Here is a 15480-nt window from a genome sequence, read left to right on the forward strand (position 1 = left end):
TGAAGCACTCCAATTCTCTTCTGAGTGTTCTCTCTTGTCAGTGAACCAAGATAAAGCCCCTTCCTCTAAAGGAAGTTCTGCTTATAGGACAGGAATGGGAGGGAGAGCACAGCTCGACTACACCAGTTAGTAACTACCAATTCCAGGCACTTAGTGTCCTCCTGAAGAAACAATTCTACTCCCTCTGTCAACCACAAATGAATGAGAAATATAAAATATATGCCAATGATTAGTTCAACTTCTGACTGTGGTGTATTAAACCAATGAATCAAAAGAATTGGTCATAGTTTATCTCCCATTTATGCTACTTTCAGAACATACTGTCATAGCCCGAATGACTTTGGAAGAACTAACTTGTAAATCCTAAGACTGATGTGCTCAGTCACCCTAAGAGTAGATAGAAGTTTTTGCCTTGACTCAAACCAGTTGGGAAGTGGAACAGGGCTCCCACCTCATCTAAAGTTAGGGGCCCCTGGGAAGAAGTGTTTTGACTTCTTTCCAGGTAAAGTTCATAGTTCCAACAAAATAAATAGAGTGAGGACAAATGAGAAAAACCACAAATAAATCTCAAAGGTTAATAAAGGGGTGGAAGGGTGATTCTTAGGAAATCAGACTACAATTAAATGTTGGCTTTTATTCCCTTTTAATTAAAGATGAGGTCCCTTTGGAACTGTTGATAATTCCCAAAGGACTGAGTTTCTACAGAATATTCAAGATTCAAAAATCCTCTCCGGAAAGCCCCTCACCATACAGACTGATCTATTTCTCCATATGATTTGTCATCTGGGATCTTATCGGTGACTTAACTGGCTTATCAAGTACCTCAGAGTTAGGACTGTGGAGTATTTACTTTCCATCCTATATGCAGCTTGGCTCATGGTATAAGGGGTATTGTTAGCTTGAGGAAGAGGATACGTAAGTGTCCTGGCTGCCCATTTATAATGACTGTGAACAATTACAAAAATGGAAGGCATGCCAAGTATTCTCTGTAACAAGGAGCAGCAGCTACGTACGGTCCACCTAGGAAAAGATGAAGGACCCCATGGAACTACTCAGCGAGTCCTACTGAGTGGAATCTTCCAATAACTGGAGACAGCCAACAAAGCTGATGGCCTGACCCCAGCGATGTCTACTTCGGGCCGTGCCCTTGAGCACATGGCAGCCTTGGGATGATTTATGATAAGGATATTGCACCAGACCACAACCCGGAGCGACTGAAGAAAGAGGAAAGTCAGGATATCACTTTCAACAGATGAATACTAAGTAGCTTAATATTATTGAAGCATTATTCAACAATAGAGGCCACCTTACAAAGGCCAATTTTAAAATATAAATGACAGTATTTGTCAAGGTTTATACATCAGTCTGAACTGAAAGCCAAGAGCAAATTATCTTACTAGCTCATGGCCTGGAAAAGTTTTTTACCCTGATTCAAGGACAAAAGGCCTTGTTCCAAAGTTTTGGGATTTGATATGGCTCATAATGCCTGAATATTTTCAAACCCTGTCATCAATAAACGAGCTGGAAAATACCACATATTTGTATCCTTGCTGATGCAATTTAATGGGTACACACAATGTGCCAGGCACTGGCTGGACATATTATTCCTAATTCCTATGTAGTCTTCATGACCCACATTCCAAATCACGTCTTCTAATATAACTTAATGTATTCACAAATATACTAGTATCATTTGTTAAAAAGTCTTTTACAAGAGCCTGTTGACGTTAGCAAGAAATCGTACCAATGCCCATAATGCATTTATATTTAGAAATCATTTTTACAGAACACAAAAGTGATTTATTTTATTAGGAAAAAAATGCCCTATTTTAACACAAGTTCACTGTTTATGAGAACACATACTAAAAGAACAGTAACAAACTGGTCTTAGGAAGAAACAGTAAGATGACAGAAAACTTGATATACTACATCTTCGAGGTGCCTGCAAGCAGGCCCACTGGAAATAAACACACAAACTCCCATCACCCACACGCACAAATCTGCACAGGTTCAATCGGCAAACATTTAGAAAACACACTGGAAGATAAGGATGAACTCAACCCCGTATGTACATCCACATGTGTATATGTGTGCATGATTTTCCTTCATTTTACTCTCAGCTCAAAGAAATTCCTGATCTAAAATTATTTCATGCCTAGCTCTACACATAGGATATATCATAAAGCAGAAGTTTATATCTTCCTGGGAGCTGCTCACTGGAAGCAGAGGATGTATTTTGGGTTGTCTCAGGGCAAAATCCACATACAAACACAAGTCGTTACACAGTGCCTGCCATGTAACTGCAACATTACCAAAAAGCTTTATACAGCGCCATTTACACTAAGTGACGAGTTGTTGATCAGTGCTTCCAAACTTTTCCAATACTTAGACATGGGGGAGGTAAAGGGTACAATATATTTAGATTTATAAGGAAATGTTTTCTTCCCACTGATAACGTGCTCCCTGAGGAAACAACAGCCCCTGCAGGCACATGGTCTTCTGGTTAAATACTGCCACCTTCCAGGGTCCTGACACACAGGGTCGCTTCTATTGGACCCTACAATTCTCGCTGCTCTTGGACTCGGGGACAGCTTCTGGGCTGGGGGCGAGCCGGCTTCGCTTGGCCCTCAGGCCCTCCCTGGGGCTGTGGGCCGAACTCCTCTCAGGAAGGTTACTGACCCGCGTGGTGGGTTCTCGGAATGCGGTGCTTGAATCCGCTGGGCTTTGTTGAGCAACCTTGACCTGTAACAAAGTGTCTTTGTTAGAGGTTTGAATCACACTCACATCTCTACAATGTGAAAATAAAGTGCTTATATGGCCAAATTTTAGGTTAAGTCCTTCTTCTGCAGATGTTGTACACAGTTTTACCATTTCCTCTTCACTCCTAACAGAAGCTAGGAGGGTGTCAGACCTGAACTCTGATGTGTCACCTTTCAAGCTTTCCTCAACACCTCTGATGGCCAAAAAAAAGGCGAGTATGACATTCTCAGATCAGAAGATAGGCTTTTTTGAGGGCAAAGATGATGTCCTCTTTATCATTACATCCCTAGTGCCCAAAATATGCTTGACTACCTGGCAAATGTTCAAGATATGCCTGAGTGAGAACCCAAACCAGCCTTCATTTGGCCTAAGTGGGCCCTTGCTGTCACCCAAATGAATGTAATTCAGATGCCTAAGACTTCCTTTTTAGGGTGGAAACATTACTCACAACGTTTAAAAGACCTAGAACCTATTCCTCATACAGTGTCATGTTAAACATCCCAGTTACATTTTTGTTTCCATACTGAACTTAGATTATAACAGAATAAACAATAAAAGTCCAAAAAAGAGTAAATCCCCTTTCTGATGCCCTGCCTTTCAAGAGAAAGAGGGATCTCAGAAAATGTGAGACATTAAGAAGCAGGCATGAGGGCAGGGTAGCTGGTAGAGTCAAGATTTCTTGAGGTTTCCACAGTCGTGACAAAGAATACGGGATCAGGAAAGAAAAAGAAGAGCAAGATGGATGAAGGCTACAAAAGCTTCATTTAATCCAAGTTAAAGGCCGGAGTGGAGGATTCCAGCAGGAAGATCTTTAAAAGGTAAAGAGGAAGGACATTCCTCACAAGGGCGACTCGAGTCTGTCCCAACAGTGGGGAGGGGCTATGTGACAGTGGAGGACTCTGGTGACCTCCTTCTGGAGCAGCAGAAGGGAATGGAAATGACTTCCCCATTTATATTCTCTCCATAGGAAGTACGTGGTTGTAAAAGGCAGCTAAATACTTTTCGTTACAGAAAACATGGTCAATCTGGCCAACAGATCAAATCCCTGGAAAGCCTGCCTCTAACTCAGATTATGTGCAGGACACTTAAAAAGAGCAGCCTCTAAGGATCGGGACTTAGTGGAAAATTACCATCCATGGAAAGTTGAAGGAGAAAAAAAATTAACAGAGTTTTACTGGAATTCTTCTTTTTTTTTTTTTAAAGTAAAAAGTGAGACAAAAGACAGGCATTTCCCGTGAACCCATCGGATGCAGGAAAGTCAGATCTTTGGGTTCACTATTTTAAAAAAGACATGGAGATAGAGATCATTCACGTTGGGAAAAGAATATTTGAGCCAGTAAAACTCTTTCTTAATTCCAATTAAATAGCCAAAGCCCACCGGTTGGCTTCTGCCTCTAGACTCTAATTTCTCTGATACTGAACTGAGGAAATTTAGTTTGTGATCAGTTTAAACTGAATTTGACCATCTTGTGGGTTTGTAGGCCTCAGACTTGTCTATATAAGCAGATGAGGTCACCAAGTATTTAAACTATTAAGTGTACCCCTACCCTGACTCACAAACTCTGTCTGCAGCCACAGTGGCCAGGGCACGAGCACATGGATGGCTCAGTGAAAGTGAACCTCATTCATAGTAAGAAACACAAGGCCCCACTAGACTGCTGACCGATGCTGTGGTGATGGCATCACCATCATCCTCCACAATTTAGTGGCAGGTCCTCTGGCACTGACCACCAACCCAAGGTTCAGATCAAGTCTACAATCATGACTTGCTTGTCCCCACCAAACCATGAGCTCCTGGGCTTATTCATTCTGGAGACATAACAGAGAATGATCCTCATCTACTTTGCATCTTCCCCCCTTGAATCTGACAGATGTCACTAAAGGTCCTGCTAAATGACCGAGGGAAAGGTCTCTCTCAGACCTCAGCCAGTCACTTCAGGCGAGGGCTCATAATCCTGAGTTTCTAAGCAACTGCTTTAGGAAAGAAACAATACCTTGGCTCTGTATTTTTCAAACTGAATGAAGAAATTTGCTTAACCAATGAGGCAAGCATTTTATAAGGCGACTCAGAAAATGCTGAATTAAATTAAAAATCAATAGGCTGGGTTTTGAAGAGTTTGCATCTAACCATGAAGTCTCCCGTGACCTCCTCTCAAGAGGAACCACCCCCATTCATTTGCACAAGTGCACAAAAACTGCTTAGCAATTCGTAACCGCGGGTGCCGGCTGCAGTCTGTAGCCGAAGCAGGGAACACAAATCTGCAGGAAACCATGGTTACGACTCTGTACTCGACAGACTCCACAGCAGCGTGGAAAGCAGGCCACCTAGTGTGCAAAGCTCTTGTTCCTAGCTACTAAGTCTGAGCACCACATGGAGACTGCTTTTCCATCGAGTCCTCATAAAAGAAGAAAAAGAAATGACCCATGTGGCGATTTCATGAGATGACTGCCCAAGATGCCTTTAAATACCTATTATTGTAATCACTTTAAGGACAACATTAGCAGCTTCGGTTATTCAACAAATAATAGGTTGAATTATCTGACATTGTATGAGACATGAAGCATAATCAGAACCTTAGAGTACTCACACTGCAACTCAGGAGGCAGGTATCTAAGCAAGGAATTACAATAAGTGAGCCCCCTGAACAGGATGGAGGCACAGAGTACTATGTATGCGTCAAGATTTTGTTTGAAGAGAGCTAAACAAGGCGACTGGGTGGCTCAGTTCGGCATCTGCCTTCGGCTCAGGTCATGAGCTCAGGGTCCTGGGACTGAGCCCCACATTGGGTTCCGTGCTCAGCAGGGAGTCGGCCTCTCCCTCTGCTCCTCCCCCTGCTTGTGCTCCCTCTCTCTCCCCCAAATAAATAAAAACAACTTTAAAAAAAGAGAGAGAAAGAGAGAGAAAGAACCAAACAAATACTTCGTTTGATCCCCCAAAGTGTGAGACAAGCGGGAACAGATATTAGCATGTATCAAGGAGTGAGGAGTGCGTCCAAGTCAGTCACCCATCCAAGGGCACGGCGGCCTCCACCAGAACCTGAACCTATACTACAGGTCAGGACTTATCTGGTGGTTGATAGCTTTGGTCAAGCTTGGAAGCTTCCCTCTTTAGGGACACTAGTTGCTTTATGGAAAAGCAGCTGTTCTTATGGCCATTGGAAAGTCAAGGACTCGTCCAAGACACTCTTCAGTGTTTTGTTGTTACCAGCATTCAAAAGGTAGATCCAAATGTGAATGACTGAGAAAAAGAAAGGGAGAAAGGGGAGGTGACAGGGAGGATTTGCACAAAATGGTCAATATTTCGAATACGAGTAATGGATGGGCCCATTTTAAGGAGTGAAAGAAAACCTCAGACCCTTCTTTACCCCTGACTTAATAAAAATTTTCTTAGAATGAAAGTTTTGAAAAACCTTAATACTAGGTATACATTCCTTAATGCTTACAGCTCTCAGACAACAATATCACAAACATTTATAGATATATTCTTGTTTTGATGCAGCTACTCACCAATGTCTTTGTATTTCGGCATCTAAACTCCTAATGAGGACCACACCCACTTGCTTAAAGAATTATTACGTTACACAAATAGTGGTTGCTACACTTTCAAAGCTTTGTCTGCTGGGTCAAGCCACTCACATTGCATTGTTACGCAAACTCTAACAAGTAAGCAATCAAAATAAAAATCACAAAACTTTTAGAATTCTTAAACTTATTCCAGTAACTTCCAACAATGTTCCTGTGACCCTTTGAGAAACACTGGACAGAAGAGTGGAGGTGAGAGACAGTAAGTGTTAACTCTGGGCAGATTAGATCCCTATAAACCTTACTTTCTTCTTTCTTCTCTAATACTACCTACCACGAGGGTAGGCATATACTTCGCATACATAACGCTCATATGCCTCATAGTATAATGGAACAAAGATCTGCAAAGCAAACATTCTGTATGATTTTTTTTTTAATTTTTATTTATTTATGGTAGTCACACAGAGGGAGAGAGAGAGAGAGAGGCAGAGACACAGGCAGAGGGAGAAGCAGGCTCCATGCACCGGGAGCCCGACGCGGGACTCGATCCCGGGCCTCCAGGATCGCGCCCTGGGCCAAAGGCAGGCGCTAAACCGCTGTGCCACCCAGGGATCCCTCTGTATGCTTTAAATAACATTTGCTGAGCCATTTGCATGGTGCATAGAGGTCACTGAGATGGTAGCCCTGCCATCAACAATCAAGACAGAGAAATGTGTCAACAGAGCTCCTTTCTTTGGATCTGTACAGAAATATTTGCTTTCTGTAAAGTAAAGGAGTAAAAAAGAAAGAAAGAAGGAAAAAAAAAGAATTAGCAGCTGTTGGGGGGCAGTGGAGAGAGGGCAACAGGTTAGAGGGAAAAGCGTGGAACAAGCAATGCAGTGAGCAAGGCCTGTGGTCAGAAGAAAGACGACCTCTTCAGCTCCTTCAACATACTGCTTAAAACGTGCTTACAAACCCTTTGAGTTCTGATCTACAATTTCTCCTCTTTTAACATTTCCATCAAATCCTACGTGGCCTATTGGATCAAGGAGGAGATTGTTGCTGCAGGGTAAAGTTTATCCTCAGGTCTGCTCACTACTGTCCTCGGGACTGGCTCACTTATGCTGCATGGAGAAGGGCGCAGTGTCAAACCCTTGCCCAGGTAGCACTGTCATTTCCTGGATTTGGAACGGCGAGTACAGGTTGATAGGAGTTACCTTCTGTGATCTGCTGCCACCAGCTGTTGGTTGGGAGGTCTCAGCATGATTTTCTTTGTTGAGATTTAGGGGGGACTGTGCTAACTTCTGTGCAGCCAGGCGGGGGCTGGTCCGAGTCGGCATGGTTGTTCTCCGCAGGACATATGGGCTTGTCTTTCCTGTTGGGATATCAGCAAACCCTCGGGGCAAAAAAACACTCACTGTCAACATTGCTAGGTCCGATTTTATCCACAGTGGAAATAAGATGTAGCAGGTAAAGTTTCCACAAATATGAGAGCAACTCCAGGAACATTTTCTGCTAGCCACAGCAGACGAGGGATTAACTTCACAGTTGACAAATCAAACAACTAACCAGTGGGTTTTCTCTTACCAGACACATGAGAAAACACAATGGCAAAAGACAGGAAAATAACATTAAACAGAATTTTTTTCCCCTACTTCTTCTTCTACGTGGATGTCTTAATTCTCATTTTTCTAAGATCTGAAGAACATACCAGCAAGATTTTGCATCAAATTTGGATGGGAGCTAAATAAAACAGAGGATCAAATGGGAAGGGAAAACACACACACAAAAAGGCCAGCTCTCATTTAAAACAAGAAAAGGTAAAACAGTTAACAGCCTTTGCCACTCAGGTGAGCACTCTCAGGCAGAGACAAGGTGGGGGCAGACAGCCGACCCCATAAAAGAGAAATTTCACCTTCTGCTCACACAGTCTCCCTCCACAGTGGAAATGAACATGATGTGCGTAAGAGGAAAGAGTCAATCCCAATGATGCTAACAGAGGGCATGTCACACACCCTCTAGAGTCGCATTGGTGGCTAACTAAAGTAGCACTTGTTTTTGTGATTAACCCTTTAATTATAAATAAAGTAATAAATATACTTTATTATAAATAAAGCAACGAGAAAGAGATAACTATTTGGGGGTTTCTAAGGGCCAGAGTTACTCAGAACAGGGCTCCTCAAATCATCTATAGCAAAGAATAAGTGTTGATATTTTTTTGAGCAAAAGGGGGAGGGGTAAGGGGTGAGTTCCAACCGGCTGTGGAGTGATACTTCTGTATAACACAACAGGAATGAACCAAAAGAAGACTCAGGATGTGCTTGCATGTTGCTACAATGTCAAATTACTATGAAAATTTCTCAACCTTTACTCTTGATTTCTGAACATGACTTTTTTTTTTTTTTTTTTTTTTTTGTCACAGACCAGTAATAAACTGTACCTAGACCAGCCCCAGTCCCTGGGCCACACTCTAAGGATCACTGGAATCAAATTAAAAAAACAAAAAGTGGTAAGTGGCTCCAGCCAAGGGGACCCATCCCCTAGCTCACCTCCTACCCCAGTGAGATTTGGACTAAAGGTGAAAAAGCTTAAAGAGTGCCCTTGATCTGGGGATTTTTCAGCACAGAAACATCATATTCCAAACAGGTCTTGAAATATCCTAGCACGTTTTGTGCTGTAACATGAGTAACAAGATCCTTTTCCTTTTCTCATGCAGAAAGCTAAATAGAAATACCAATTTAAAGGTTGACTTAGACTTAGGACTCACTTAGTACTGTTGCACAATCGCCTAAAACATAAATGCTCCCGTCTCTTTGTATGTGGCTTTTTATAGGGAATTTCAAAAGAACACAAATAATTCTGCTTTTAAATGATGCATACCTTTCTTTACAACTTCTGGAAGTCCCTCTGGCTCAAACTCAGTGTCTTTGGCCTCCTCTGCAGGGTGAATATCACTTTTGACTGCTTTCCTACTCTTTTTAGAAAATGTCTCTGGAGTAGAAGACGCTGTGCCTCCCCCATCTTCCCGAATTCCAGTGGACCTTTGTCTTTTGCCTGAAGCTGTATTTTGGCCGGATGATAACTTCTTTTCAGTAGCAGAAGGGGCTAGAGATGCTTCTGGAACCACTGAATTTAGTAAAGGAGAATTCTGGAGGTGAGGTTTAGACCGTGAACTCAAACGAGCAACCTGTGTCTCCAACATTTCTTTAGCTTTCTCTAATTTCTCATGGCTTATAAGCAGGGAACAGTACTTGTCCAGGTATTCATCTGCCTCCTTGGTTTTTTCCTCCAGAGTTTCTTTCAGTTCTTTCATCTCAGCCATTAATTCCTCTGCATTAGAATCCACAACAGTACCTGTCAAGAATAGAGTGGCACACTGTATGTCACTTGACACTTCTCTAACACCAGGCATTGTAAAGCAGAAAACCTTAGTTTTTTTCTTTGAGGGCAGCCTGGGTGGCTCAGCAGTTTAGCGCCACCTTCAGCCCAGGGCGTGATGCTGGAGACCCGGGATTGAGTCCCACATGGGGTTCCCTGCTTGGAGCCTGCTTTTCCCTTTGCCTGTGTCTCTGCCTCTCTCTCTTTCTCTGTGTCTCTCATGAATAAATACATTAAAATATTACAAAAAAAAAAAAGAAGATTTGTTCTTTGATTTTCTCTTAGACACGTGAGGGAGATATAAACAACTCCTGTTTGGGAGGGATCCTATCAAGGCACATACCCTAGTAGATTACATGACTTTCATTAAGAACGCTTAAATAAAATCCATCAAAATCTCAAATTATATTCCAGCTAACCCATCAAACTTCCTTGCAGTTCATATGAGATCGGATGAATTAATTGATCACATCCCCAGTTTCCCAGTCCATTCTTTCCATTGTAAGTGAATGAACAATAAAATTTGGTAAAGAACATGAAGTCTATTGGAATAGCTTTGGGAAACGGAAGAGGGCTAATCACAAGTCAAAAACAGCTCTGAAAACCATTTTTAAGCAATGCAAGAGCTGATGGACAAGTCCTTGGGGGATGCTTCAAAGGTGGGAGTCTTGGTCAACTTGTCACTGCCATGTTTGGCAATGAATCTACTGGAAAAACTCCCTTGATCCACAAAATACTCCAAGTACTCTTCTCAGCAGGGAAGATCCCTGCCCCACAGTGTGAAGCTGTGATCCAGAAGAGCCCCTCATCCTATACTTGCCATCAGCTTTCCACACAGTAAGAGCATTCTATTCCAAAGATGTAAGTGGAAAAAAGTGTGAAGGACAGATGCTATTTCTTTTTTATTTTACCTCCATATCCAAACATACGGCCCCTAAGCCTTCCATTTAGTTGACCCACGAGGATGGGCCAAGGACAACCAGAATCAGTTGCTGATAAATTACCAATGCCAGCTCAGAATGTCAATCTGCCTTTGACGTAGGAACTATGTAAGTGGACATCCACACGAAAAACTCTTCTTGGAATAGCTCATTAGCAAAAAGTGCTGCCAGTTTTTTGTATGTTTTATAGAACAGAAGATGCAATAATTCTATTTTCAAAATGCAGACCTCATTCTGAATCCTATTAATCCTATGACCCCAAGCAGAGCATAAAATTTAAAACTGGAAAATGGAGAACCGCTGGAAATCAACACACAGTAGCAGAACAGAGCACTAAAAATGTTTCTGGGCCTCCACACCATTTGTGTATGACTTCACTAGTGGAAAAGAGCTTTGGCTCATGGCTGTGCCCAGTTAGTCCTACCTGTTTTCTGGTTCTCCTGTGTAGCTTCAAGGTGAGACAGCTCTTTCTGCAACATCTCCTTTTCCTCTCCCAGCTGTTTACAAGATTTGATCAACAGTTTTATTTTCCCTTGGGCACGTTCATTTTCCTTCTTCAACTGATTGGTATATTTTACGTGGTCTGCCTACAAGACAAAACCCTGAATTTAAGACCCTTAATTTCTTTATATGAGCATGTGGGAAAATAACCATGAGATGTCATTAAGAATCATATATTATAAATTTAAGAATTATGACATTCAAAATAAAACAATTCATCTTCTCTACTTGATTTCCTATGTCTCCCCAGCAGACACTGTGGTTTTGTCACTTTCTGAATCTCGGCAAGCATAAATCTTGGTTCCTAAGATAGTGTTCTGTTAAGGAGCCCACCATGTCTGGGTTTGTCCAATGGGAATCACACTTGGGGAGTTAGGGCGGGAGATACATGGGCATATTCTTGGTGGGTCAAAACTTCTCGATTATAGGGACGCTGGGGTGGTGCAGTCAGTTGAGCATCAGACTCGTGGTTTCTGCTTGGGTCCTGATTTCCGGGTCGTAAGATGGGAGTCTTAAGGTGAGCTCCCTACTCAATGCAGAGTCTGCTGGAAACTGTCTCCCTCTGCCCCTCCCCTCTGCATGCTCACTCTCTCTCTTAAATAAATAAGTAAATCTTAAGGAAAAAAAAAAAAAAAACCTTCTCGATGATAGAATTGTGTTTCCATTTATAGTCTGTGCTGTTGCATAATTTCAATACCCAAGATGGCATTTGTTTTGGTGACACCAAGTGAAGGCCAAATAATATTGTGGCTTACAATACAAACTTCAATTCTGCAGTTGCTCAAATAGAAAGTGGATAGAATGGTGGGAGAATGATAGCATCATACACTTCTCAGGAATACAAGTTAACGATTCCTTACCCACATCTGCAAATTCCAAAAACAGCTCAGACGATGATTTAGAGGAAAAACCTGACCTGAACAGATACAGAGGTATTTATATATAGTCCTAATTTATTCCGCCTTGTGAGGATAGTCATACATTTTGTTGCAGAAATATGAATTTGATTATGAAGTATTACCCCATACCTTGCTGGGATATTATGTAATATATGGCACATGCATTTTATTATGCAATATCTAAAAAATGCAGACTTCTAAAATAAGCTAGCTCCAAGAGTTTCCAATAAGAGATCATGAACATACAAAGGCAGACCAAAATATTAAAAAAAAAGAAAAAAAGGAAAAAAGAACCTGAGCATCACATTCATGTTGCAAGAAGATTTCATTCCTTGTACATAATTTCATCTTGAAATACTATTAGCAGTGTTGTGGTAAATCTACACTTTCAGAATTTTTATTTCTGACTCCAACCATAATTGGATTAGAGATCCATTTAATTCCATTTCAACAGTGTTTATTAACTGGACCTCATTAAAATTATATGCAATCTGAATAGGCTCAACTAACAATGAGCTGTTTTGTACACTACACACACACACACACACACACACACACACACACACACATATATACATACAGACATTCTCCACGGTAGAATTGTCAAAGATCAGACAAGCAGAAAGCACACCTAAAACTAAAATATCATCATATACCAATTTTACATCAATTTTTTTAAAAGGCAAAAAGTGAGTAAAAAAGTAGACCTAGAGCTCTCCTTTCTGTTATTAAACGTAGTGTGTCTCATTTTGTAGCAGCAGAACATTATTGATCATGAATGTTATTTTGACCTTCCTTAGTTTGTATTTATCAGTATATTTCCTTCATCTTGAGATTTAAAAGCTACAGACAAAAGAAGTTTACCCCTACTTTTCTGTTTGAATGTATCGGATAAATGGCATCATAACGTTTACAGTTTAAACCACCTTTAAGTAAAGACCTTTGTAGATATTTATCCTCCAGGTTCATTATTATACAACCAGGATGGTATTCATCTTATGAAAAATATCTGTAGGGATCAAAAAGCCTCCCCTTCTAAGAAGTAGAATTACTACAGCATCACCTTTAATTGAACAATCCTAAGACTACTGTTCACCTCTTTTTTTTTTTTTTTGGAAAAGAAAATGTTTATGAATCTTGCATGGAGAGAAAGATGGAGAGAAAGGAGAATGTACACGACCAAGTGCTCTGGCACATCTTGACCTCTCCATGACCCATGGGAAAAGTGGGTTTGGCAGTGAACCTGGAGACCAATCAAGCAAGACTTTGGAATTACCCACAAAATCATTATCTACAGCTGGAGAGGCCTGCCTTAATCTGCTATCACTTTGATCTTCATGTCCCTCTCAAAAAAGTCTTTTACCATCGTCTAATTTGAGAAGATTCACTGAGCAATGCATAAGGTTTATCCTAGCTGTGAGAACGCAGATCATCCACTGATTTTTAAAAATAACTCAGCAGAGAACTGTTGCTTTTATTTGTGACTACCCCGAAAAAAAATCTACATAACAATTTAAATGAAAGCATTAAGTCCACATGAAAAAACCACCATTACCTGTATGAATCATTCTAAGTTATGAAGTAATGAAAAATGAACATACCTTGGTTTTCTTCAATTCTTCTAAAAGCTGAGTGGTAGCTTTCAAAGAATTATTGAGTTCTTCTTTACTGGACTTTAAGAGATCAATCTCTGCCTTCTGTGAGCTGAGACATTCTTCTTTAGAAGACAGTTTCTCTTGGTATGTCTGGATTTCCATTTCGTACTAGGGTAGAAAAACATTACCTTAGCCAGGAAGCTCAACTAAAAAAATTGCAAGGAAAACAAACAAGAAAATAAACTGCTGTCCCAAGGACCATTTCAAATAGTCTTCAGGATTCCGCTATTATTCCCTTCCCAGATGGAAATAATATTTTAAAAGCTCACATCATAAAATAAGACCTGTGTGGTAACTGGCAAAGACAGGGCAGGTAATAAGATGGGACCCTTCAGAATTATTGTATTGTGTAATAATGTAGAATGTTGACCTTCTTACAAAAACTGCCTCATTAGGTCAACACACCACTTTCTGGCTCCTCCAGGAACCAAACCCCATGTTTTTACCTGTTTGTTTGTATCCAGAAGCAAAGCCTGGTGTTTCTTTTCAGCTTCCTGAAGTTGTAGCTGATAGTTAGCTATTTCTTCTCGAACTTTCTCTTCCTTTTCCAGCTGGTCCTTGTGTATGCAATCCAAACTATTCTTCAACTCGCTATTTTCTAGCATGAGCTCCTTCAATTGACCCTAATGAGAAAGGTAAAACAATTATGGGAAAATAATTAGGAACCCGGATATATAGCTTTAGGAAATACTGAGTACTGAAATGAGAAAAAGAAGAAAAAAGAATTACAGATAAGACAAAATCCTATCTAGAATAGTGCTATAACCCTTAGTGATGCACTCACTTGAAACTGTGACTTCACCTCCAATGACAATTTCTTCTGCACCAGCCAAATCACCCCCAAGGTCACATCCACTGGGACCACATACTCCGAGAAATCTTTAGCCAAACTGCTCTGGATCATACCCTCGTAGGCTTCCAGGCTCACTTATTAAAGTGCCTGCACTGCAGTAATTCCTTGACCTCGTCCACAGCACTCCTACCCCCCACCTTCAAACTCAAGCCCCTCCAGACTTATGTTTTCTTCCTTGACCAGTTTTGGTTCCATGTTCTATCACCGTGAGAGTTTTCCTCCAAATGCCCTCACCTCTTTTGCCACTCTCTTGCTCTTCACTGTGCGACCGAGGTAAAACCAGTGCCGGAGGCACCTGTGTTCTCCGGGCCTGGTCCCAAAGGATGGTTTGTACATGTGTTTCTACACACACTGTGTCCACTTCCTCATCTCCGCTGACTCAACCCCTCCAACCTGGCTTTAGCCCACATCCTCTTCAGATAGTTTTCCACGGCCTCAGCAACCTCCACGTTGCAAATCCAAGGAGCACCCTTCACGCTGTCCAAGCTCTGACTGGTATGTGAGGCTGCTGACCACTGCTCCTTCCCTGAGACAGCCTCGACTCCTGGCTCAGAGGATGCAACACTGCTGGCTAGCCACTCACGCCTTCTCGTTCTCTTTGCTGGCTCCTCCCCCCTCCATCTTACCTTGCATGCTGAGGTCTCTGCACCGAACTACCTTCTCTTCTCCAACTGTATTTTCGACCATTCCCCTCATTTCTAACTACTACCTATATTCCAAACCAGCCACCCTAAGTCTTCCCTTTAAACGCCAGCCTCATGTATTTTGGCATTCCTTTAGATTTTACCATGACCCTCCTTCCTCTCCAATCTTTTCTCATGTCATTTTCTTTCTCACCATGGCTTCCTTTCAACTTCAAAAAAATAAAAAATATTTTAAAAACTAAGATTTTTCAAATCTCAGAGATATTGCCACACTGCTCTCTAGACCTAGAAGCTTCCTTTCTCTGCGCTGTTCCTTGCATGGCTGACTGCTCATCCTGCGTGTGACAT

At 41.5% G+C, this 15480-nt stretch overlaps 1 protein-coding gene across 2 annotated transcripts in view; it reads right to left on the reverse strand.

Moving 5' to 3' along the window:
• Nucleotides 1–313: 313 nt before the first annotated feature.
• Nucleotides 314–15480, reverse strand: part of CENPF (centromere protein F) — a 62129-nt gene continuing 46962 nt past the window's right edge. For both annotated transcript variants that reach the window (XM_055319365.1, XM_055319363.1), the window contains 6 exons: nt 14082–14258; nt 13582–13743; nt 11005–11167; nt 9142–9615; nt 7479–7657; nt 314–2742 (listed from right to left, as the gene is read on the reverse strand). In XM_055319365.1, coding sequence (XP_055175340.1) covers nt 2548–2742; nt 7479–7657; nt 9142–9615; nt 11005–11167; nt 13582–13743; nt 14082–14258 — 1350 coding nt within the window. In that variant the 3' untranslated portion in view covers nt 314–2547. The remainder of the gene's footprint in view (nt 2743–7478; nt 7658–9141; nt 9616–11004; nt 11168–13581; nt 13744–14081; nt 14259–15480) is intronic.

This window comes from Nyctereutes procyonoides, unplaced genomic scaffold (genome assembly GCF_905146905.1).
Source record: "Nyctereutes procyonoides isolate TBG_1078 unplaced genomic scaffold, NYPRO_anot_genome, whole genome shotgun sequence".
NCBI classification, from domain to species: domain Eukaryota; kingdom Metazoa; phylum Chordata; class Mammalia; order Carnivora; family Canidae; genus Nyctereutes; species Nyctereutes procyonoides.